The 27,466-nt window shown below is 45.3% G+C and overlaps 1 protein-coding gene across 4 annotated transcripts in view; it reads right to left on the bottom strand.

The window, feature by feature from the left end:
• BAIAP2 (BAR/IMD domain containing adaptor protein 2) overlaps positions 1-25,724 on the bottom strand; it is a 491,109-nt gene extending 465,385 nt beyond the window's left edge. Inside the window, exon 1 of one of the 4 annotated variants that reach the window (XM_086931035.1) lies at positions 25,455-25,724. In XM_086931035.1, coding sequence (XP_086787161.1) covers positions 25,455-25,502 — 48 coding nt within the window. In that variant the 5' untranslated portion in view covers positions 25,503-25,724. Of the gene's footprint in view, positions 1-22,066; positions 22,087-25,454 lie in introns of those variants that run through there. The other 3 variants (XM_086931033.1, XM_086931032.1, XM_086931034.1) reach the window with 3 other exon arrangements.
• Positions 25,725-27,466: the final 1,742 nt, after the last annotated feature.

Consider the following 27,466-nt stretch of genomic DNA (forward strand, 5'->3'; position numbering starts at 1 on the left):
AGGGGAGAGGGGCGTAACTGCCCCCTTCCTGGTCCCACCCTTAGGGCAGGACCTAGTCATGTACCCACCCCTTTCTTTAGAATAAAGACCGGAGCGGGGACCCTTCCAAATTAGATCATCTTTGATTCAAGAACTACTTTCTACGAAAGGACATTCAAGACTCTTCTCAAGATTTCTCCCTTGTGACTAAGGAGTAGTCACCCTGCATCAGCGGGCACCAACTAAGAACTCTGCGGTTTGCTGTAAGTCCTTCCTCAAGGAATCCGACGGCCCAGCTCGACGAGAACCGGCTTCCCTGGCACCTCTGACCTCTACCCACAACATCAGCTCAGCTGTGATCTGTGGGTGCGACGAGACCTCGAGGGACCGGCCATCATCAGAACCTGCACGCTCTTAAAAACCAGCACGACCATCGAGGTAACTCTCTGGTGAGTGCTCTGGGGTCCGAGAAGCCCCGACCCTGAGCCGCTCCAGCACCGAAGTGCAGTCTCCCAGCATCTCCACGATCTGCGTGGGGCCCTTCTGCTCGCTGCTCAGCACGTTGTCTGGTCACTAGCCGCTGGCTCGTGTCCTTCTGAGACGACATCCGAGAATCATCACTGCTGGTCTGGTTGCTCCAGACTGGCCCTTGCTTCCATCTTTGCGAGAAGCACCCCGGACCCTCCTGGTCCACTCAAGACGCCCTCTTAGGCCCACCACGTGGCCCTGAGAACTGCCAAGGCTTGTTGCCCCATCCTGGGCCCAGCGACGCCGACAGCATCATCCTTCGTGGGACAGCTCGCACCTCCGCCGTGGTCGCCGACAACGCCTCCTGGTCCGTGAGACTGCAGAGCCTAGCGTCGCCCACTCACCTGGTCGAGGTGACGGCCAACCGGTGCCTTCCTGGTACCCTCTGACTACTGGCTAGTAGTACGAACTTGGTCCCCTCTGCTTTCAGGTTTCTTCAATCTCCGATCCAGGCTTGGATCTCTACGAACTATTCAGCACTGGTCGCCGGCCAGCAACTCCTTTCTTCCGGCTCCTGGCTCGTCAGCGAAGACCCCGACGCCTGTAAGACTTGTGCAGCCGCAGCCCTCGTGGCTAGGTAACTCGGCATTTCGGGGCCAGCATAGCCTCCTTACTCTAGGGTCCAGAGTCCCTCGCTTCCGACTTGCCTTATCGGGTCCGCCCGAGACCTTAACCTTTCCGTGTCCTCGGACACTTGTTTCTAATTGTGCACTTGAAGTATTTGCTAAAGAGCTTTGGTTTGTGCTTAGTACCCTGTCCTCATAAAGAGTACCGGGCTGTTGTGATTCTTAATAAATATACTGTTTATTTTCATAACACTTGTGTGGTGTCCTTTCACTGGGTGTTCAAGGGATACATGTGTGGTAAACAGCTGGCTTAACACGCCCTCTCGAGTCTTTAGCCTTAGACTGCTCGTATCCACGCTACTAGGATAGCTGGTCTATAGGTTGACTTACAACCAAACACCATAAGGGTCGTTGGAACGATACATAGCGGTCGCTAGAATAGCGAACGTTGCATATCGGGCCAACTTCTCACACCCCCTTCCACAGGTGATTGGCCAAAATCTCCATCTGGATGTAAGACAACTGCCTGAACCTAAACTTGGACAAGACAGAGGTACTGATTTTCAGAAACAAAAGCTTCCCATGGGACACATCCTGGTGGCCCTCAGAACTCGGACCAACTCCTACCACCCACTGACCACACTAGGAACCTAGGCATCATTCTGGACAAAAAGCTAACCATGACTACACAGGTTATTTCTGTCTCCTCCTACTTCAGCCTCTGCATACTCTATAAGATATTACAATGGCTACCCCAGAGCTCAAGACGCACCATCACCTAGGCCCTCATCTCTAGTCGACTGGACTACGGTAACACTCAATGAAAGGATCGCAGCTCATCTCCTCTAATGACTACAGACCATAGAGAACGCCGCAGCCAGACTCCTCCTGGATCTCACTAGACAAACCCACATCAGACCCTACCTCTTAGTACTCCACTCGCTCCCTGTACAGAAACGTTACCAGTACAAACTCCTGACCCATGTGTACTAGGCCCTACACAACTGTGGACCCGCCTACTTGAATCACTTCCATCAGCCCACCAGACACCTCCACTTCCCTTTCTCTAATCCTCACCCCTGCATCACACCTATCTAGCAGTAAAGGTATGGAATGAATTACCATTTCATCTACGGACATCTCATCTTTTTCAGAGTTCCGAAAGTCCCTGAAGACCTGACTAATCGACTGGACCATGCCGGGGCCTGGATACATTCACAGGTGACGAGAAGGCCTCCACAAATCTGACTGAACAAGCATTTTCCATAGACACAGGGTTGCTCATGAGGCACACGTGCCAAGCACTAGGACGACCCGTGCTAGCAGCACTGGATATTAGCGGTCTGTCTTCAGGACTAGATCAGCCAGCAAACCCGCAAGGGTGGTTGGAAACACCGGAGCTGGATTTTCTCGGCTGGAGAAAAAGACAGTGTCTCTCTCAGTGCGTCAAAACGGGAGGGGCGGCTTCCGTGGGCTCTCGCATCAGCTGGGCTCTCGGGCAAGTGGATAGCCGCTCTGCTCCAAACCACCGTGTGTTTGCTTAAGGCAACTGTTGGTATATTTATACCTGAAAGGTGCCGAGTTTGACGTATGGTTGGACATAAGACGTCACTAAGAACTAACAGTTCTTTCTGGACTCCAGGAGTTCTTGTTCAAATCAAAACAAAAGCAGGGGGGGGGGATTTCCCAGGCTGCTGGAGGCTTGGTTTGTTTAAAGAACGTGTTGTGCTTTCTAGGAGTCGATGGGAGTAGCCGTGCTGTGCTTTGGACTGCATGGGCTATTACTGAATATGGATATGATTCTTATGCCTTTATAAGGATATTATTGATTATAACCACATAAGGGCATGAATCGGGAATATCGAATTAGGGTCCTAGATAGAAATACAACAATACAAGCCTGAACGGTTACAATACAGATGGATTTTTAATTCAGAAAACCTTGTCTGCTCTTTGGTACAGTTGCTGCTGTTCTGATTTTGAACACTTCAGATTTGGACTGCAGAGAAAAGAGGGGGTTGGGTGGTTGTTCTCAAAGAATCACAGTTGACAAAAGGTCTTCAACACAGCAATCAATCAAAAACTAGAGCTCTGACTACTACGCAACGCATACCAGGTTTCTAGATCATTGCCTTGAAAGAATAGGTCTTCGTCTTACCAAAAAAATCTCCTAAATGGTCTACGACCTTTGAGAGCATGGTTCTGTTTAACTTCAAAGAGCATTCCAGGCCCTGCATTAACCGTGCAGATTGGGCTGAAGACGGCTGGAATGCCAGAAACCGGTCCTCGGAAGCTTGTTTCCGGTCCAGGGAAGACATGGCTTGGCAGTTCGGGCTGGACTGTTCCCATGAGGCACAGGGTCAGACTGATTTGCATATAGCCATGTCTGAACTGGGGTGGCAGAGTGGGCTAAAGAACGGTGATGGAATAAACCCAGATCTTTTGACTGGGTATGAGTGTTTGATTGATTCAGATGCTCCGTCCATCACCACCCCCTTTTGTACCGCTTTTGGCCGCCATAAGTGGTATGCTCAGACGTGAGTCCCTTGCTCACTTTGCCACTGGATTCAAGCAAGCAGGGCTGAAGACGGCTGGAATGCCAGAAACCGGTCCTCGGAAGCTTGTTTCCGGTCCAGGGAAGACATGGCTTGGCAGTTCGGGCTGGACTGTTCCCATGAGGCACATGGTCAGACTGATTTGCATATAGCCATGTCTGAACTGGGGTGGCAGAGTGGGCTGAAGAACGGTGATGGAATAAACCCAGATCTTTTGACAGGGTGTGAGTGTTTGATTGATTCAGATGCTCCGTCCATCACCACCCCCTTTTGTACCGGGATTGCGCTTTCAGGCAGTGCACCAAACCCACAGACAAGAGGGCTTCTGGGCCGTGCACCATTCCCCGTTTGGGCACCAGACAGATGAAGAGTTCGCTTCAAGGGGTGCACCAAACCCAAGACAGCTGTTCCAGGCCACTGACCAGAATCAGGGAGAGGCGCCACCAAACTGACCTAGAGTGGCTTCTAGGTCGTGCACCAGAACCACAGACAGCTGACTTCCAGGACGATGACCAGTATCAGGGCATTGGAGCCACCAGACCAACAGAGTGGCTTCCAGGCCGTGTTAAAGACCCACAAACCGTGGCTTCCACAACATGCACCAAACTCAGACAACGGTCTTCCAAGCCATCCGCCAGGATCACAGTAGGTGTTGGACTGGCCTGTCGGGCACTCTGGGACTGCTAGATAGGCCAACCTGAAAGGAACAGTGTTGGCGTTTTTTTAGTTCTTTGTTCCAAGAGAACAAAAAACCGGGCCATGCACTGGCCCTTTCAAGCTAGCTTTTCTGGCATGGTCAGAGTGCCCGACAGCCCAATCCAACACTGGTTTGCAAACATTGCACCAGCCCAACAGAGGTTAGGCTTCAAGATAGCCAGCAGAAACACACGGTTGAAAGCAATGTTACAATTCGGGTGCTTTAAATCGACACATTTCACAAGCACCACGTGCGCACAATACACTAGTGACGTCTTCCATGTCTCATAATGGAAACGCCTGCTCTTGAATGTGCCATGCATTCATTTCTTTGAACAGTAATGCTTCGGCACTCGAACAAACAAAACGTGAATCATCAGAGGGTGGGAAGATTAACGGGATTACATACCGACGAAACACTGGTCTCCTTTCATACACGGCCACTAATGAGCAGGGTTTCAGCCGTCACCGGGTTGTCCTCGTTAAGAATTCAGCCATATCATTGCACAATAAACACAGAAAGCCTCGTCTCGAGCTAAGCACACTAAACTATGAAAAAATAACGAAAGTAAGAACCACAACGTGCTCTGCCCTTAGAAACACGGTGTGCAAACCATAACACAGCATGCATGGCTCCACATGTATATATACACACAACTGTGCATCACTGTAGGTAACAGGTGTCTAATGTACCGGACTGCATGGTTCTAAAGTACCATCACATGGAAAAGTGAGCCGGCCTCACTTGCGAGATGGCGGCTGCACACAGATTTCGACAACCCACAGTGCTGTTTGCAATTAAGCATCGCAGCTTTCCAGAACACAGGTAGAAATACCCCTAAAGATTCAGTTTCTCAGATCGCAATTCTGGGTGCACTACGGAAAGGCACAAGGTGAAAGGGCAGCCAAGTTGGAAGTGAATGACAATTGAACTTGATGGATGGTGCAAGAACAATTTAGGAACACAGTTAAACGTTGTACTTCTGTTATATTTAAGAAGCGGAACAAGAAAGGTTCCAGTTTTGAACAAACAGACATACACAACCGACAAAAATGTGGAGGAACAAACATCCCCCTAGAAAAAATATAATTTCTTTGAGAGCCAGAAGGGACAAAAGAGGTATTTTGGAATTAATAAACAAACACGCCTCCAAACAACAGGATCTAGCTCCTATAGGAAACAAATAGGATGAAAGAGGGGGGAAAGTCAAAAACGAGATGTGGGTCCAGGATCTGCTCTATGGGTTAAACAGGATTACTGGGCAGACAGCTCGAAATATGAGTCACACTGATCGACCGCGTGGAGGGAGGGCGCAACGGCGTTATCCACCTAAACCATGGCAACCAAAGCAAACAAGGCTTGTTTGAATAAGGTCTCTGCTGCCACACACACACACACACACACACACACTCTTATTCAGGTCCGGTTCTAGCAAGGGGGGGGGGGGGGGGGGGGGCCGGTGGGCAAGGCCCACACATTCGTGACCTTTGGCCCACCCAGTCATAGCAGAATGCGGCCATGGAGAAGGCACCGGTTTAGTGCTTCCACCGTTTCTTCTAGTTCAAAATGTTTTATTGAAGTTTTATGCAACAAAAGAATAAACAAGTACAATACAGAAATAATAATTTATACATGCGTAAATGAGATGCTTCCACCGTTTCAACATTGGAACTTTGGAATGTTTTTTCACTGTCTTTAAAACTGAAATTGGGTGAGTTTTAGGTTGGAGGTGGGTGAGCCAACAAATTAACAAGAGCCCCAGAGCCAAGTTAAGGATCTGGCTTGGCAAATAGAGCCCATGCACAAGCAGAGCCCTGAAAATGTTTGATACATAAAATATGCAACAAACATCAAGTAAAATATGATACAATCTCTTCAAAATTAAAAAAAAAGTGCGTTTATTACACATGGAAACTTTGACATCAATACGTCACACTATAACCACTGCACCGAGAAGTAAAAGAGATCGTTTTTAAACATGAGCTTAAAGCCATTCCTGTTTCCAGCCTCATCCATTAGTGATCATAGGCAAGACAGTTGCCTCGGAGCCCTGTATGAGGCCTAGATTATTATAAAGCAACAATATAATAAAATCAAACACAATAAGTTTTTGTGTAGACGATTATCTGATTCATGAAATATTTTCATGAACAAATATGAAGAAAATTGAGTTTTGGTGAAATAAAATATTTGCACAAGATCATACAATTTAAGTGGGGAAGCAGCAATTTATACATGTTTTAACTTTGTACAAATCAGCCATTAAATTGCTATCTATTGGTCTTTCCTTTTTATGTAATTTTCCAACTACGAAGATGCCGCAGTCAGGTTGAAGAGCTCTGCACATAAAAAGATAGGATAGGCCTAACTTTTTATGTGCAGAGTATCTGTCACAAATGCGGAGTCTCTATGGGCATTAAAATTACTATTCGTAAAATTAAACATGCAGTTCATGAGTACCATAAAATAGAAAACGTTCACAAAAGTTAGTTTACCTTCTGAATCAGCCGCTAAGCATGTCTGTCTTCTGCCAGTTGCTGAGGTGAAGTAAACAACTGTTATCTCAAGTAAGAAATTGTGTTGAGATGAATTTGTTCTCATTGGTATGGCAGAGTTAGAAATGTGAGCATTTCATATTCTGATATCTTGTTAGAGTGCATTTAACATTCTCAGGTTATAGTCAACACCACTGGAATTATGAAATTATATGACTGAGGTGTTTTCCAAAGAATTGTAGGCTTGCCTTGCCAAATGATCTTTCATCCGTTGCATAATATGCAGATTTAGAAAAAAAAAACCTTCCTAACTCAAAAAGATCAAAAGCTACAAAAAAGTATGGCCAGAGCGCCGGGAGTTGAGATCTCGCTGGATGCTAAATGGTTTTTACTGACGATTGTGGGAAGAGGAAGATTTGCCTAAGTATACAAGAACGTGGTTGACCCTGGTGACTAGGATTGCCAAACGTAACAGTGCAAAACATTGGGGCGCAATTAACCCTCCCAAAATAGCCGAGTGGAAAGCCAATTTAGATTGGTGCCTCCAAGCAGAGCAGAAAAAATATATATATCAATCCAGAGGTTGTCTGTGGAAATGGGAAAAAAATCTGGGGACAATGGAGGGTATTTAGGGGAATTGTAGGGAGAAATAAGGTGGAAGGGTCTCCTTTTCCGGTATTGTACTTACCTATCCAGTCTGTTATCCGTCATGTGGAAATGCTTACCTGTAACCAAATTGACTCCAATTGTTGACGGTGTAAGACTGTATTCTACCCAATTCTTTGTTGAGCTCAAAAGAATAAAAATATTTTTTTTTAAAAAGAAAAAAAAATACTCAAAAGGACTGCAATACATGTTGTAGTGCTGTAAGACACCCTTTGCAAAGGTTGGCTGTTCACCTTTCCGTTGCTTATTGCTATACCCGTGTGTTAAATTTGTATTAATGAGGTGCAGCCTAGGACCAGACAGTGCCAATTAGTGTAAAAATTAAAATAATGAAGTAATATCACAAAATGTCACTGCATTACACCACATAATTTGCCTTCTCATGGTGCATAATTGAGTAAACTCTGCTGTAATATTTGGTCCTCCCCTACCACATCAATTTAGTGACCCTGATGATACTCTAACCACATCTACTCGCTTTTGAACTGATCAAAATTATTTTCAATAAAAGGGCTACTACAGGTTGTGGAGAATGGGTTGATATACACACTGTGGCATTAATGCGAATTATCTAGACTTACCAGAGAGTTAAATAACCCAAGCCAAGAACCTTCGGCTCATCCTTGACTGCAAACTCATTATCACATCCCAAGTTAACGCCATCAGTGCCTTAGGCTTCCACATATTGAAGATGCTGAGGAAGATTTTCAAATGGCTTCCAGTAAACATGCGGAACACCACCCGCACTCTTGCCACCAGCAACCTAGGCTCATAGAAAACATTCTAGGCTGAGATAAACAAGAATTTCATCGGGAACATCCAGAACTTGGCAACCAGAATCACTCCCAACCTCACATGACACTCGCAGATCACACCTTACCTCACGGAGCTACACTAGCTACCCATACCAAAACGAGCACATTTGAAACTCCTCACCTAAATTTTAAGGCACTCTAGCCCAACATAACTCGACAATATCATCTGCTTTCACAAACCTTCCAGACATCTCAGCTTGGCAAAACTCCTACTTGCTCGCAACCCACACATATGGAAAACCAGATCCTGGGGGTTAGCCTTCTCCTACATTGCCCCTAAAGCATGAAATGATGTGCTACTACAAATCTGAGCCTCCTCTCCATTTATTGAATTCCACAAGAAGCTGAAGACCTGGATTTTTAAGTAACCACATTAGGCGCTAGGTTTAGTAAATCTTATACCTGCTCAGCACCAGGAATATCCTTTTGGGTGAGAGTGCACTTTGCTAACCAACATGACAAGCCGAGAGAAGCAAATGCACTTTATGGAGCATTCAGTTCAAACTAGTACAAAACCCAACCATGGCTGGAGTATTTTGTTAGTCTGGATAATTGCGTTTGTTTCCCATGTTGTGCGTCTGTGTGCCTCTGCATCCACATCCATAATATGGATGGGCTAAGTGGCGAAACAATTTAATCGTTTGTGAGGTGTCATGCCCCATGCAAATGAGGGAACATCCTCTGAATATAGCACTGGCTATGTATGTGTGCAAGCGATTGTACATGAAGCATGACAACTGCATTTGTCAACAATACTGTTTCCTCTTTTCCAAATATGTTGATGTTTTTAAACTTTTTATATCAATGAAAGTACATCTCAAAATAATGACATGAAAGATAATAGTTACAAAGTTCACAGTATGCAAAGAAATAGGTGTTGGGCAAATTGTTAGGACTAAGTAGCCAGTCTTCCTAGTGTGAAATGTCAAGGCTTAGGTGAGGCAACAGGGACCTCCTGAAGCTTGAACTATTAGAATATGTTTGGAATCCAGGTGCTTTTGTTGAAGCGTAGCCTGCTGGAAATGACAAAGGTTGTGCCTGTCAAGTATAGACATCAGCCCTTATTATTAAATAACTTTCTAGATGCATTGTATGCCTGTTTGGAAGAAGATATGATTTAATCTTGGGCTTGTAGGCTACCTCGAGAATTGACAAAAATTGGGCCCACCCGAACATACCCTTGGCCCATCCAGATGAAAATTCATGGAACAGGGCCTGCTCTTAATGTGTCTTGGCTGCAAAGTTTCATGATTAGCTAGCAAAAGCTGCAAACAGGGTCATAATGTAGAAATGGACGAGACTTGACAAGAATAATTACTTTTCTACAACTTCTAAGAAGAGTTGAAACAATAAAAGGGGAAGGGCATGGGGTCTCACCCAAGGTATACATTTATTTGGTCAACCGTTGCAGAAAATAAACTAAAATTATGAACCAGCATCTGGCTACAACCAAGCAGCATGTTCTTGCTAACCCAACACACCTCTTCTCCATCACTCAGTTACGAATGTATGTTGATACTTCGCATACCATTACTACGCATGATTTTAGTGCGATGTTTTTACTAGGCATAAGCCATTACTTTGCAAGTTTTAAGAGCGCATGCATTTATAACGCAAATGGTTATAAATGTACTATGGTTTATGCTAATTAAAAACATCGCACTAAAATCATGCTTACACTACCATATACTACTTAACCACCACTACTCTACCCTAAACCCTAATACACTACCCCCTACTCAACCTTCCCTCTTCCGGGACCCTACACTCTAACACTACACTTCACGACCCCCCTCCCGACTCTAGTCTAAACCACTACCCTACACAAACACCACACCACTACCCTAAACCATAAAACACTACCCCCTGCACGACCCTCACCCTACTCCCAGGCCGTTCCCTACACTACAACACTACCCTGCACGACACCCCAACACTACCCTAAACCACTACCTCCTGCACAACCAGGGCCGGACTGGGAACCACAACTGGCCCTGGCAAAGTGCTCGGCCGGCCCCCCTCCTCTGCACGGGGGGGGGGGGGAATGAGGGGGGGGGGGGTAGGGGGTGTTGGAGGTGCCGCCGCGCTCTATGCCGGGGCCGGTTTTCGGCCGATTTTGGTACAGGGCTGATTTTGCAGCTATGCTACAAAAACGGCCCAGCACCAAAAATGCCACCCAAGTCCCAAAACCGGCCCCTACCAGTGCAGCGCACCGGGGGATTGCCCGGAGCACAATATGGCCAGTCCGGCCCTGTGCACAACCCTCCCCGACCCCAGTCCTGTCCCTACACCTACACCATTGTAACGCTTGCGATGTAACAACTTGAGTACTAATGGTACACGTAACATCGCAAGCGTAGTAGCGCTTGCGAAGTAATGGTATGCACACTAAAGGTAGTTTAACCCCAGTTACACCCATAACAACATACCCTACTTCGCAGCCGCATGGTCCAACTAAGACATAAGCAGGCGACCCTCAACAATGAGCTGCAAGAAACTCATTACCACCCAGGAGTACACAACAATAAAAAGTTAAATTAACAGTTCAAATCAGAACAGAAGGATGGGCTAGAAAATAGCAACGCCCACTGACACACGGTAATAAATTAAGCAAAGGACATCCAGTCCAGAATCAATTCAGGCCTCCAAAGGCATTTATGTTGTGCCCAGCGTTGGCCTTAAAGGTCAGTTTTAAAGGCAACTTTCAGCCATATATATTATACTTTTCCCCAAACACAAACCATAAAACATACTTGCTCTCACACACAATGCAGGCATAACCTATAAAGTAAGAACAACGTGTATTTTGTTTTGGTTCCTGCACTGCTTTACTGCCATGTATTTCTGTATTTCTTGTTTGTGTTGGAACGAAACTCAAAGTCCACGCCTGCCATATGAAAACTAAGTCACAGCCAAGCAGTATGATATGAAGCTTTTTCAAGCACAAGCGGGTAATTAAAGAAAGGACCAGAGGAGCAGATAATCAACTACCAAACCAAATATAAGTCCACACCATTACATTGCCAGAAAATGCAGAAGTCAGCCTCTTTGGAGGTCTCAAAGTAAATGCCACCTCTGAATGCACAGATGTGTTTTAAGCAAGCTTATCTAGTAATTGATGTTTTTTGCTGCCATGCAAAATGTGTTCATCAGTGGCCCCACAACAGGTTGACTATCAGGGAGGAGTTAGAGGGGATTGTATAAATGACAAATCTAAACAAGCATCCATACGAAAGGGTTCAGCTCTAGTACCAAAATGTTAAACAATTTGCATCACACAATCCCTGCCTTTCAACAATGTATTAGTGGAGAAAATCCAGATATGTAATGCAGCTGCAAATAAAAGGTCTCATCTCTGTGCATACACTCAGCCAGCACCCAAAGAGCGTCAAGTAGCACCAACCATGTCAACACCATCCCATTTTCAATTTACACATCTCAACACAAGAGCCACCAATGTGAGTAGCACAAGATACTCGCTCTGGCCTCATCAGTAGAAAAGTAACAAAAGATTCTACCAGCAAAGACACACTGTATATAATAATTACCTAAAGGGATACTCCTGATTTACAGACTTGATTCAATCAGATTTGTTACACAAGAGCAACACACCTTTCAATGCGTGAGAGAAGCGACCTTTATTTCAATGGGTAAGGCATCTGCACTAATGAAAAAATTCCACAAGCCAAAAGAATGCTCGCACTCTGGGCCATGGTTTCCACATCCCACATAAGAGTCGGTTTTATTTGTAGGCTAGAGCAACAAAACACCACGAGTCACATTTCTGAATCATCTATTGCAGCATATCTTATGAAACTGGACCCTGCTGTACCTCTTCACACCCGTCCCGACCTTGTGGATGGAATCACAAGTTTTTGGGCGTGAACTAAAGAAAGTTGAGTGATGGTTGTACACAAGATTTCAGACAGGAAAATATCGTTAGCATGTCCTTCGGCTACGTTCAGCATTTACATTTTACATTTCTATTCTAACGGGTAAAAACCATCGCGGAGGGCGTTAAGAAGATTCGAAGATTCCTACACTTGTTACATAACACCAAGTCTTTAATGCAGGTTTTACGGGGAGATGAAAATTGCAAAGCTACAGTACCATGACAACATGGCATTGAATCGCGCTCGCAGAGAGGCCATGATGGGATTCAGAAATGCACGATGAATAACGCAACTCCAACAAAAATGGGGAGAGAAAAGGATGCACCGCAATGCGACATCTTTCAGCAAAACGTACAGTTACTTGCGCAAAGCTGCCTGCAGCTCAGGCTGGGTGAGAAACTCGAGAACAGAACATGCTGGGAGTGGAGAAGCGAGCATGATTGGCACCACTTCCGGAGGAAGCACTGCCGTCCCTTTTTTGGTTGTGTTCTTTCAATGGGTACCATCGTCACTTGTTGATGGAAGCTGCAGACCGTTAACCCATAGAGCGAATATCTTGGCACATAGCCCCAAAACACAGGATGGTTATAAGATGTTAGCAGAAGGAAGATACAGCATAATGGATACCACTATACCGGCTGCTGGGATCGCAATCTGCTCTATATCAAGAAAATTAAACAACATTCATTATAAGAAGAGTATCAACCAAGACAATGCTCAGATTTTAGCACAGAAGCCTTGTTTGGAGAGATGCAGCAACACCAAACAAGAACTTTTGTATTAACTCTTTAAGCCAGTCAGTACTGTTCAGCATTGTCCAGCACAGCTACATCTTTCCACCGCAGAAAAGGCAACAACAAAAAATACTACCACCGTGGATTCCTCACAGGAATGAAATGAAAGACAGTGGTAACAGCGTTCACTGGCTAGAGAACCAGAAAAAGAACTAAAATAAAGACCTAACCACTTGATGTGGAACTCAATGTCTCCCATGATAGAGTACACTTGTTATATGGCGTTCGAGGGACCTTTGACCTGCAGTACCACAAGTTACTACAGTTGGCCCATGCATGTCAGCATAATTCAGTCCTCACTGGCACCGCATTACTTGTTACTCATCACCGGAAGTTTCTAGCAAGTTACCCAACTTGAATACGCCTTGCCATGAAAGGCAGTCATGCAGAAATTTCACAGTCCTTTCAAAGCGACTGCTGTCTAATGAAGGCACTGGAACTGCCCTGGACGATCCATTTCTCCATCTTCCTGATTTCCCAAATCTGGATCCACAAAGTTTACTTTTGCTGTGTGGTGAGCCGGTAAAATATACTCCAGGACTTAGACACAAAGAACACATAAGGCTTGTCAATTCGCACCCCAAATGCCAGTATAACCGCCAGTTACACAGCTGTTAAACCTACAAGCCGCAAACAAATCATCAGCCCACTGCCAGCCTTCTAGTAACCACCTACTAACAGAACACCACTGCTGCAGATGTGGTACCCTAGTAGGTTTCTAAGCCACAAAGAATATAGGAACACTTCATAAATTTAGATCTCTGCTGAACATTAGATGGAAAAGCACTAATAATCAATCTGAAGTATATAAAAAAGTTTAACGGAGTGACTCAGGTGCCTCTTGAAAACGAGGCCACTATTGCAGTAATTTGTTTCCCAAAATACAAAAAAATAAAAAACCAAACACGAAGCTATTAAAAGCAATGGCAACTTGCAAAACGATGTTTCACTTGAAAAGTGGCAGTTATGTGTCCAAAGATGCTTGAAATAGTTCTTCTTTAATATGAAGGTTTCAAGTCTAGTTGCAAGTAGGAATTTTTGCGCAATTTGATGACACCAATCATTTAAATATTTTTGTCTTGTAAAGCAGACCATATAAAGTCATGCTGCTTTAAACATTTTAGCTTTCTGTGACTATCGTACCACTTTGAGGGAAATGGTCACTGTTCTATGGCAAATAGCTACTTTGAGGGTAAACATCACACGTGTTCACAAATGTAATTGAAATGCCGCTGGCCGCGCGACACGAAGGGGAGATAACGCGAGACAGCGTCTTAGTGACACATGCCTCGCGAGCAGAACGTCATCAGCGCGCCGGTCGGGTTGCCGCCCCCCTTTAGGAGGTGGCCAATGCAGGATGAGCATGTGAAGGGGGAGGCGGTCCTAGGACCTTTATCTAGGTCAGCGTGGTTATGGCCTTCCTCTTTCCGCCGCGTTTCGTCCTGACTGCTCTGCGCTTTGTCCTTCTATGGGATAGCGTGTACAGCGCGGCGCTCTGAGCGCGTGCCCGCCTTGCCCTAGTTTGCATTTGGTAGTCTCTGCTGCGCGCCATTTGGTGGGCCACCCCACTCATCAGCGTCAGATCACAGGCCAGAACAGGCCATGTGCAAACCAGTCAACTTTACTCAGCCACACGTCGCTTGCTGTGTTTCACCTACATACCACTCTGTCCCGTTGTGATAATATGCCGCAAGCCTGGCCAAAGGGTAACGAATTCGCAAACGGAATCAGACAAGGCAGTGCCCTTTGTTATGGATCCTTAGCGTGCAACGCGATTGTCAAGAGAATAGCGGAACTTACCGTGGGGCTGGCGTGGTTTCTCTGAAAGGCATGTTATGGTCCTTGAGTGATCGGATCAGGTTTGATAGCTCGGTTTGGCTACACTGGTGCCCTCGGAGCATGCAGCTAACTCCAGGTGCGCTGCAGGGGGAGAACGTGGCTTAACGTCTAGGGCGGTCGTCCGCGGAGTCGGGGATCCGGGTTCGAGCCTGCGCTTAGCGAAGTCAAGGTAGCCATCTGTGACAGTAATGGTGCTCATTAAATTGCCCTGATACCTGCACGTCTAGTGCGCGCTGTAGAAAACTAAGAAAACAAAGGGCAACTATCTGCAACCCGCAGTCATGCCTTCGGGTAAAGTCCGCAACATATAACGACGCAGAAATGGACAACAATAGTATATAATTAAATGTCAACGTGGCAGGGATCTTCACCCAATTCAGCCAGGACTCGAAAGTAGCAGTGAGAGGGCTTGGGGCTGGTGGTTTCGCTGTGTCCCGTGGAGCAGTGTGTCATCCGCAAAACTAGCAGTGGGGCTGCGGGCCTGGGTCAAGTAAACGGACATGGCATTGTTTGGCAGCAAGGTAGTTGAACGACTAGGTATACGCCGGAAACATAAAGGAATACGCAGATATTGGCTGTAGTTGTGATTGGCCAAAGCTGACCGCGGCCTTATAACGATGCAGATTAGATAACAATAGTATATGAATAAATGTCAGCGGGCAGGGTGATTCAGCTAGGACTCGAAAGTAGCAGTTAGAGGGCTCGGGGCTGGTGGTTCGCTGTGCACCGCGGAGCTGTGTATGTCATCCGCGAAACTAGCAATGGGGGCTGCGGGCCTGGGTCAAGTACAGTCAATTTAGGAAAGGAAGCAATACATGCCCGACATGCCTTCTGGCTTCCTGTATAGCAGCCCCTTGCAGAGAAGGAATTTGTTTTATGCACATATATTCAAATATGATAGTAAAGATTCTGAATACCAAGTGTCTAGCAGGCGGCACAGCCCCTTATCTGGCTCTCACTATAAGAATCATTTAGGCAATTGGTAGTTAGATAAGGTAAAAGTGACAATTGTGAGCAAACAAATTCATGAAGTGGCAAACAGTGCATTACAAGGGGAAATGATTTACCAGTGTGCAGGTCACGAGAGTAACAAAATACAATTGGAAGGGACATACTGCAAAATATGCTAGACACTCAGGCACAAGAACAAACGATACGTAGGCAATGGTGAACTTGGGCAGGTATCAAAGTCAAACAGCAGGGGAGAGGTTGCAAACTGTGTGTTACCAGAGAAAAGTGGCGGGCTAATGGTACTAAGGAGTACGAAACGCAGATACAAGGCTAATACGGCATTAAATGGCACACACTCCACAGGGATTATGGACAGGCTTTTGACTTGGCTTACTCTACATATAAGTGCAGCCAAATTTTACATCACCACTTTTCCCAATTGAGAGGGTAGAGAGTTTTAAGTAGTATGCGCATTATACGTGGTCAATGCTTGCGTAAGTGGGTAATTACGTGTAATTAGAGGTGAAATACTGCAATACAACAGAGAACGGGGAATGACATGTGTTGATTACGGGCTAACAATCTTGCAGTGTGTTGCCAGGACATTCACTGCCATGATTATTACAGCACTAGTCAGGTCTTGCACAAGCCCTCCCCTTGGCTTGGACAAATATCACTGGTTGCCATTATCAGCAGATACAATAATGCTAATAGTCACCTGCCGATCCCCCGTACGATATGACCGGACAAAAAACTAAGAACCGTATCTAAGCAATCCCCACCAGAGGTGCGGTTTATGTAACTAGAGGCGTGTCCTAGGAACTGTCCTAAGAAATCTCCATAGTGGTGTGGTGAAGGGTACTAAGAGTCACTGCAGGCTTAAGGATCGGAATAAGGGGCTTAAATTAAGGGGTTACAACTGCAATGGTGGGTACAAGGTGAAGGGTGCCTCTGTATTAGATCCCGAATGTATGTGCAGGGACAAGTAACGCCCCGGGTAAACAAATACATGAGGTAGCCAGCTGCATTCAGAGTGGCAAAGTGAGAAGGGGCAGGTTACAAGAGAAATAAGGTACAATTGGAGGCGAAGACTGGTAATTTTCCACAGGGGCTTAAGAGAGGCTTCCGAATTACACGTGCCGCACCATCTGCGGGCTTTAAAATGGTTGCCCGGTAAGAATGCTCTTAGGTTGGGTACGCTGTCTGGTCTGGGGGTGAACATATCCCTCCTGGGTACAAGTGGTACGAAACAGCGAGTTGAAGTAGCTAGGTGGGTGGGGGGCTCTGTCATCGACGGGGGCCTCCTCCAGAGCTGTGGCGGAGTCACAGGGCGATCTGGAAGCAGATGGACAGTAAGGGTACCTCTGCGGCAGAAGGGGACAGCAATACCTCTGCCTGGCACAGTAGGGGTGCCCGAGCCAAGAACCTGGAGCCGAGGGGGTTCCAGGAAACAACGTCGGCGCCCCGTTAGTCCTTCGGGCGGTCGGGGGGCCTGAACCGACCGGGGGTGTGCCTCATCGCTCCGCCCTGACAGGGGGGGCGGGAGTAAACGAGATAACTATCAAAGTATTGCACCGTCAAGAGCATCGACTTACCGTGCAAATTGGCTAATTAGGCATGCGGGTCAGCGAGGGGCTGCCGCTTTGGATCGCCTGTAAGATAACCCACCTATCTGCTACTTGTATGCAATAAACCTGCACCACCGCTTTCCCACAATTATGTCTCACGAGTCTTCTTGGTTTGTAAGTGTATGGGGTGTATGGTGGAGCGAGCGATGGCGTTGTGGGCACTATGCCGCTGGCCGCGCGACACGAAGGGGAGATAACGCGAGACAGCGTCTTAGTGACACATGCCTCGCGAGCAGAACGTCATCAGCGCGCCGGTCGGGTTGCCGCCCCCCTTTAGGAGGTGGCCAATGCAGGATGAGCATGTGAAGGGGGAGGCGGTCCTAGGACCTTTATCTAGGTCAGCGTGGTTATGGCCTTCCTCTTTCCGCCGCGTTTCGTCCTGACTGCTCTGCGCTGTTCCCACCCTGGCCCTGACCCAGCAGCAGAGCAGCAGCTTGGTGTGAGCAATTAATGGTCTGTTTTGTGTTGCAGGCGGAGTCACAGGGCGATCTGGAAGCAGATGGACAGTAAGGGTACCTCTGCGGCAGAAGGGGACAGCAATACCTCTGCCTGGCACAGTAGGGGTGCCCGAGCCAAGAACCTGGAGCCGAGGGGGTTCCAGGAAACAACGTCGGCGCCCCGTTAGTCCTTCGAGCGGTCGGGGGGCCTGAACCGACCGGGGGTGTGCCTCATCGCTCCGCCCTGACAGGGGGGGCGGGAGTAAACGAGATAACTATCAAAGTATTGCACCGTCAAGAGCATCGACTTACCGTGCAAATTGGCTAATTAGGCATGCGGGTCAGCGAGGGGCTGCCGCTTTGGATCGCCTGTAAGATGACCCACCTATCTGCTACTTGTATGCAATAAACCTGCACCACCGTTTTCCCACAATTATGTCTCACGAGTCTTCTTGGTTTGTAAGTGTATGGGGTGTATGGTGGAGCGAGCGATGGCGTTGTGGGCACTATAGAAGCAGTATACAGAAAAAAGGTAGGATGCTGCATCCTGCATAAATTTTAAGCTGATCACAGCTGAACTTATAAAATGGAGCGTTCAAAAGGGCTAAAAAGGAAGACAGCAAGGGGCAAATGAAATTCGATATATACTACATTTGTACAGTATTTGCACTTAGTTACAACAAAGGCTCGACAATGACTAAAAACCCACGCCATGATGTGCAGACTTGTACATTCTAGTGGCACACATCCACAATGGCGTATGAAAAGGTGCCTTGAAAACGGCTCTGCAACTTAATCCGACAAGCTTGTCGAAGAGAAAGAGGTGTTAGATGGTGAAAAGTGACAGGTTCTTCACGTTTTCACGATATAATTATTACGTAAATGCAGGCAGCTGATTGCAGAGGCAATGAGGGGGAAGCAAAGCATACCACTGCCTGCTTATTAAGTGCAAATCACTCTAAAGGGAACTCGGCTTCTGTGGAATAATTATGAATGTTCTCTTAAGCTACATACCCAAGGAAAGCCTTTCCTCTCTCTCTCTCTCTCTGGGGGGCGGTAAGCCGACGCTTGCACACGTTTGGAACATCACCTTACAGAAGACATCGCATTCAAGCACACGAGACACAAACTGCCACCCCCGAGCAGAACGTCGGACTGCTTCATCGCAGGTAGGCAGTGCCCACACCAACGCCCCCATAACACCCACGTTCCACTCAGCGATGAATCACTCCAACAGATGTGTTATTCACCGCCAAAGAAATGGCACATGCATACAATTATTACAGGCCTTGTTGGGAGGATAGCTTCTTTGTACAGCTTTACAAAAGGGAAGCCAGAAAAATATGAAATGAGCAAAGTGAGTGTCAATTGTCTTTTGTTGACCACACTGGACAAGAGCATGCCACAAGGACAGTGGGTCTTTACCTGCTGCCTACAATCTATTTGCAAAATCACGTAATGTTCTGAAAACCCTTTGGTGCTCAGTCTGGGGCAGATCATTAGCAGACGCCACACATGTGCAACATAACATTGCCAATACTTTCCAAGTTTTTAAGTTTGTACCACAGTGCTACTGAAAACGAAGCATAGCATTCTCTGAAATAACGTCACCTGAAAATGTTTTAGTAAAATGTCAACATTTAGACTTTCAGCAAATCAGAGATTAGTAAGGTCACGGGAGTGCCTTATGGCTTTGTATGTCAGATAAGGCTGGAGTTACCTAGCATAAACAAGAGACAGCACGACCTTGTCAAACGCAGGGGTACCACTCAGTTGGATACCTGTGATGAAATAATCCAATACAAGGCATGCCGGGAAAATATGTTGCAATTATTGTACCCCTTTCTGAAAAGTAGGTTTTGAAGCATATTTCCAACTATAGAAAAAAACTCTGCGTTAATGAATAACTGTCAGTCAAGCATTCTAGTCTTCTTCATCTGCAAACTATACAAATCCACAATCAACATGCTACAGTTCAATGCAAAACCATTTAGACCAACGACAAATATGATATTGCTCATTTCCACGTATTGAGAGATACCTTTGTGAGTGCCACAGCATTCTGGACTAAGGAAAAAAAGGCTATAGTTTGACCGAAAAATGAGAACCACTCCTTACTGCTAATACAATCTCCCAATTGTAACTAATCACGTGGAAAAGGTACAGCGAATACGTGTTAAAAAGAACATTTAGTGCATCATGCCACACTGACACTTAAGTGTTTAAGAAAGTAGCTTCAAGTCCTATTAAGTGGCCAGGAGTTCCCAGGCTTTAATGTCCGAAAAGGGAGTATTGTGTTAATTCAAGGAGGAAAGCCAGGCTCATGATGGGCACATGGGGCTGTGCTTTGTTGACGGACAATTACCAGTTGATTAAATTTGACATAAAGCCGTAAAAAACGTCTTTGGTATCATTCTACAGCAGTCAATATGAAAAAGAACAAGACATGTTTGTGTCCCAATCATATGTGCCTGGGACCATATACATGACACATATTTACACACATACATGTATATACTGACACGATCAGTTTTTTTTTCAGGTGGCGATACAAAAACATAGGCATTCAAAAGATTTAGCACCTTGTACAACACAAAGGAAGAAGTGGAATATGTCACCATATCACTGCACGGAGACATATCATGCAGGTGCACCAGTGTAGTTTAGGGCTATTGACCGAGACACATCTACTGGATGCTCAAATCCAACAGCTCTTAACCCATATTTTCTCAACAGACAGATGGGTAGAATAATGAGAACACAGCAAAGTGGTGCATCATACCCCAAGTCCAAGTTACCAATTTATTTTGCTTGGAAAAGTTAAAAAGACAATCATACTTTCCTTCCGCTCCTAAAAGGTGCAGAGCAAAGAATGGAGGAGTCACCTATCTACTCAAGGAACCTTGCACCTTTTGACATCTAAGCAAGCTGGATCTCCTCCTGATCTTCCCTGAATAGGGAAGCTGGACTGATGATACAAACACGGCTTGACAACACTCCTTCCGAACTGTTCACTGGGAATCCGCTTTTGCTTCTCTTAAGAGGGCCCAGTTATCATACACCCAATTACTCTGGACTAAAACCTACACAGCTTCAAGGTAACCTCGGTTTTCAGTTTTTTTTCGTTTTTTTTTTTAAACCAATCGTCACAAAGAAAGAGCTTCCAGTTTTACTTAAAGTTGGGAGAAGGACCAAGCCTTCTTTCATGTGACAAAGCAATGCACGACTGACAATTTTACTTTATTTATTTTAAAGGTTTTATATAGCGCTGGCTAGACCCGGAGGTATCCGAGCGCTTTACATGAGTATCAGATCATAGTTGCAGGTTACATCATTACAAAGGTTACACAGTTATTAGAGCTTGGCAAACATAGTTACATGTAAGGTCCAGACAAACAAAAAGGACATATACATAAGGGAAAAAGCAGGCAAGGGGAGAGATTCAGGGGAGGGGGAGTGGAAGCAGGCGAAGAAGAGAGAGGATGGAGGAGGGAAAGAGGAGGGGAGGGTGAGAGACACAGCATGGAAAGAGGAGGGGGAGGGAGAGGGGGACACAAACACGTTGACGAGTCAGAGCTGCGTCCAAAGTCCAGTAAGCTGTGATCCCAGGGGAAGTGGTATCATTTCCCCATCTCTGTTGCGAGAGGCTCCCCATACGCAGTGGACTCTCTCAGTGGGGACTCTGAGACTCCAAGGCCTATATGCAGGTTGATTGCCCTCAAGCACATGCTCTCAACTGTGGAACTCTTAAAAGACAGGAAATATGCTATAAAAAGGAAAGGGAAAACAGAAACGTTGTGAAGGACACTATCAACCCAATTATTGCCGACTAGTGTGATCCGGCAAGCAATATTCAAATCTTTACAACGGGCCACAATAAACTCTGAAACTAAAAATTGAAACAGCCAGCCATTAAATATGGTAAATGCTAGAACACAACGCTCAAAATTTGTAACAAAACTAAAGAATGGGGAGATCCGGGAAAGATCTACTCAAAGTTATCTGCATAACTAAAGTCAGCAGCATTTCCAGAGAAAATGAAGCGCGCAAGCACTACCTACAAAACGAGATGTCCATTCTGTTCTCGCAGGAGTCATGTGCAATTAATTACATTGTTCTCAGACATCCATTACAGATCGGACAGCTAGTGAATAATTAGGATGTCCTGCTTATTACGCAGGGCTTCAAGCATCATAATTCTAGAGTAAAAAGATCAAACTTACCTCAGAAGCGTAATACAGTAAACAGGGCGATGTGGCTCTTAACACAAAAAAAAGGGGAAACATGCCTTTTATGATACACCGATACAGATATGTTATCTTAACCTAATGAGGGAAGAGAGGTGTTGAAAAGATGTGTTTAGAGGCTCTTAGTACGAATGAAATGAAACCAGCTACTGTTTACCATCTGATAACGGGACAAAGGGCATTTCTGGCAGGCATTTTTTTTACCAGAAATATGTGGTTTAGGGAAATAAGTGTTCCGTTTTATGTGCCGCGCTTACTGCACACTTTCTCTCCGAGTCAAGTGTGCCATACACACAAAAGAAACACAATATTATTAAATAAAGCTACATAGAGGAATACTACTTTCCTATAGGGCTAGAGTGCGTTGCTAAGGAAACAAACTAAGTGGATTTCACAGAATGGTAAAAATTCACTAGTACATATCAGAAATGACATGTCGCATAACGCTATTGTGGAAGAATGTTAGACAAACATATTCTGCCACCTTTGATGCCGCGAACATATAACCACAATGATCTAGAAACCACCACTAAAAGACTACCAACCTGTCCACCCAGGAACACTGTTGACTATTGTTTCCGAACGAGAATTTTAACAGCTGCTGTGAAACACAGAAAGCAACGGATATGTACATGATCAATGACACCTTCCAGAAATGTAAAGAAAAAAGAAATACTTTTTAGACACCCATATAAAACTAGTTTACGCTAGGTTTATGCAACTGACTCTTGTAGAAATACTACACGAACCAACAGCTGCCCACGAACTACTTAGTGGCAGAGAAGTTTAGGAATCACAATGAAAATAAATATACATATAACCAGAAGTATATTTTAAGCAAACTAACAGCACAGCTTTGCAACGAAAGGTAATTGTATAAATTAATGTGTTTGGTGAAGAGTAGTGAATTATTTTTTTTTTGTGTCGCCTCCTGGCACACTCAGCAACAGTAGTGGTGGGGAAAGACAAATAGCGTGGGGGCACGGGCACCATCTGGTCACCTCTGGAGACGCCACTACTTGTAGGAGCCTTTCATCTGACAGTCGCAATCCTGTTTTGCTTCCAGCGAACACAATTGAGTAACAAACAATATAGAAATTATTTTACAGAAGACTTCGGCGCTGTAAATGATGTATCCAGATGACAAAACGCGACGATGCCACCATAATTTGGGGGTTCTGACAACTGTCATTCCACTGCTTGAGCAGAGAGCTGCAGCCCATCCATACTGGGACATGATTTTGCACCGAGTTGACACTGCACATTTACAAATGCTCTGCAATGCCGCAATATAAATAAACATCCAATACCCAACAAACAGAAAAATTGGAAATGAAAAGTCCTCAGATTTACACACTTAATTGTACAAAAACAGTGCACTGTTTAAATTAGGACTGTTAAATTATTTTAATAAACGTTTATTCCCTTCCACAACAATTTTTTTTTAAAGATGATCTGCAAAACAAATGATAGAACGTATATGGATGGGTCTGCATTCAAAAGTCATGTGGAAAATAGAATTCAGTATTACTCCATATTAGTGGGGTTACAGGTAGCATGGCAGAAGCGAGGATGCATGAGATCTGAATACGAGAGTGAAGAAGAATCTAAATCTGTGGGAGGTTTTTAGGAAAGGGTGACTGGGCTCCTCAGTCGGTGGCAAGAGTTGTTACCTAGATGGGTGGCAGTACGTAGGAGAGTGCGAGGTGCAGATGATTGTGCAGTGACATAAGATCTAGAATGGTGACGGCAGCTGTAGGAGTGTCATTAAAGGCATGCCTTAAAGATGCATAAGGGTCCAAGAGATGAGGCCGGTGGAAAGTATGTGGAATGCGTGGCAAGCATTCGGTGAGAGTAAATTAAAAAGGTGTTGAGGACCAAGAGTAATAATTATGTGCTTTCCCCATTTCTAAGCACTGCAAATAGGAAGTGCTACTATACACAAATTTAATCGAACTTAATATATTGACCTCAGAACGGTACACGGACGGGATGCCAAGAGTCAAGCTTGACCTGCAGGTCACAGATGTCAGCTGCAAATAGTTACTCACTAAGCCATCTTCCTGTTAGTGGGATTATTAAGAGCTGTGTTAGTTCTGATCTGCAAGGAGATGCCAGACGAAAATGTGCCAGCGAGTGGTTGGGTAGATGTACGATTGGCTATGACATGACTAAATAGATTGACTTAACATGCTACAAAATTAAAATAGGAGTTGAATAAGAGCAGACATTCAGACCGCTGCGTTTAGCGTTCAGGGAAAGGAGACTGAGACACATAAGCACTGTGCCCGCCTCTCAAATCAACACAAGGAGTAAACCCTAACAAAGAACATCGCCTCCACACCCAAAAAAATAAATAATAATAAGGGGTTCACTGCGATCATCCCACCTAGCGTAGCAAAAATGTGAACTGCCCACCCTTCAAAGATTAAGCCACCCCAAAAAGACTCCAAACTAAAAACAAGAGGCAACCTCACCAAAGCATAACCAAAGATCTTTCTCCACTCATTACATTGGGTATGGCGTTCCAGGGAACTATCTACACCACCTCCTATACATCGAACACAACAATATATAAAACACACAGACCCCCTTCAAAAACAAAGGAAGAATGTATATTCCTTCATCCCACAATTATAAAAAAAAATGAAATGTTTTGAGAACACTTTGAAGCGTATACATAACATATCGTTGACGTAAAGGCAAGTAATATAATTTAGGAAAAAGACAGACGAAATGCCATGAAAAAAAAGTATGGCCAAGAAAAGAAAAAGAAAAAAAAAGGGGAGGGGGAGAATCAGGACCAGCTGCAAATCTGGCGTGGGGGAAGCGGTAATTGTAAACGAACCCTCTGTCAGAACAAAGGATACAACCATTCAAAATAATAGCTATCTCCAAAAGATACATACCAAACTCAAACCCTCTAGGGTAACATAGAAGAACACATGCCCATCCTTTACAAAACATAGTATACCTAACCCAGAAATAAGACCACTCCACCCAACCCAAAGCAAGAACCCCCATTTCTATCTCAATCAAGGAGAACCGTGCTAACAGAACCACAACCACAAAAAGAAGGTAAACACGAAAGTCCACCTTAGGTACGATTCCTTTTCGGAATGTAAGGGCATGATTATGTTAGGAAAACTATTGTTATGACTAAACAGGTTTGCTATATCCCTCTTAAAGCTTCCGACAGCTCGACAAAAATGGTTTAGCATGTGTTTCTAGGTTTTGGCACATCTGTCAGCTAAAAGCAGCCACGCCCCTTACCCTACCCTGCCCCACCCCATCCCACTCAAAAAACAAGCGAAACCTTTTCTGCAGACTGAGACCGCTCTGTAAGCTGCACCTGTGCCCTCACCTTGTAGACCCCCTCCGTTAGTCGGTGCACCTCGTCAGAGCGCTGCATGGTGGCGGTGGTCTGCGACAAGATTCTGGGTTTGAGCGGAGACAAGCAACAGGAGAACCAAAGCCAGGCGAGAGTGAAACACTAGGCGGGCCGACTTCAGCTCTTATATCTGCCGCCGCCTCCTCCGCTCCCCTCCTTTCCCCAAGCACAGCGCCATTTGGCATCCCAGGCACTGCGCCCTCTGTCGTCCACAGCCTCACGCTCAGGTCTCCAAGGCAAAGCATCTACTTCCGCCACACTTCCGGCACGAAACGGCCAGATCTCTCGAGAGCGTGCATCCTGTAGGTGCGAGCGCTATTGGAGGACATGATAAGAGGCACTCGCGTCTTGGCGTCTCATTGGTTATTGTTGTTATCATTTCGCTGCCACAGGTGTCATCTGGCCAGGAAGTCGTAACGTGATTGGTAAAATCTTCAAGTCAAACTTGTAGAGCGTATACGATGTCGTATCATATGTAGGAATATGTTTGGGTAGATCGCTGTAATACTGCATAAACGACGATGTACTTCAAAATAGATTTATTGTAAGAGACTTCCAACAAGGATGTACACAGCTGTGAGATCATAAACTACTTTTGTGTGACCAACTGGCTCGAGTGCAAATTCAGGACAGTGAATGTAAAAATTCAGGACAAAAATTCAACAAAAAATGTACGTTTTACAGACGCAGCATAGGAGTTCGCACAATATTACACGAGTAAATAGTCAATCAACACAAGTACAAGTCAAAATAAGTGTATATTAGGTTGAGACAATCGTGCACTTCATGTTTTTTTTGGTGGGCATGCAGCTTTGCACAACTGTTCATGCAAGTCTTTTTGTGGTATTTCATATGATCTTAATCTATTTATATGATTACTGCACTGGGTTGTCCAGTCTGATATTTTGGTCCTGAACAGGCATGTTTGGTGAGAAAAGTGCTTGGGAAGATCTGCTTGGATGGACGTTGTTACAAGCATCCAGTGCTTTCAGTGGGATGAAAAAACTGGGGAGTCTCTCAAGGTGGCTTAACAACAAGCACGCTAAAAATGTGTGCTTCGCATACTTTGCCACCGACTTGTCTTTTGCTGTTTCTGTCACGCACGCTAAAAATCTGTGCCTCACATAGTGTGCCGCCCGACTTGTCTTTTGCTGTTTCTGTCATTGTATCCAGATAATGATACAACAAGTAACATCATACCTACAACAAGTCACGTCTATTGGCTTTGTCAATGGTTGTTAGTTGCATAAGATAAGCAGCAACTATGGCTTGCATATAATATTGAAAAAGCTTCCACTTAAAGCCCTGACGACACCACAACAATGTTGTTGCTCCTACGTGTCAAAAAGAGAAGGGAAATCCAGAGAGATAAGGAGTGTCTTTAAATGATTTACCTTCCCTACAACGCTCACCTGGTATGACTTCATGCGGTAACTTCTCCACTGTGCCTGCTGTCACTTCTGTCCGGGGAAAAACGGACCTCCTGTGTCAGGGCACAAATAAGAGTTCGATAGAGACCTGTTTCGAGGACCCCTTTAAAAATCTGCCGGTGAGACCCGGCCCCCTTAAAGCCCGACTAGCATCCCATATCTGAGTGACATTCTTAGATGTAAAGCAGCATGCATAGAATATAGCTAAGTGGGACCTGTAGTGCTGGACTAGAGTACAGTACTCCAAGTTGCCAGCTATAGGAAACTGGGTTTCTGTTGCAGTACCCCACCACCCGCACATTTTGCCTGGCGTTTAATGCAGGTGTACTGGGTCCCTGCTGTCCAGGTTCTCAGTACCAATGTTCTTTCCCTAAAGTGGTGGCTTAAGGTCATTAACCACTATAAGCATCCTTCCCTTTTTGTCCACAGTTGAACATAAATGTGTCTGCCTAGTCTATGTTACCACTTGATGAGTGCAATATAGGGTAGTGTACAGATGCTGAAGAAGCACAGACACAATCATTGTAAGTTCTAAAACAGTCACCCTCTCTTGCC

The sequence above is a fragment of the Lissotriton vulgaris genome, chromosome 7 (assembly GCF_964263255.1).
Source record: "Lissotriton vulgaris chromosome 7, aLisVul1.2, whole genome shotgun sequence".
Classification (NCBI taxonomy): domain Eukaryota; kingdom Metazoa; phylum Chordata; class Amphibia; order Caudata; family Salamandridae; genus Lissotriton; species Lissotriton vulgaris.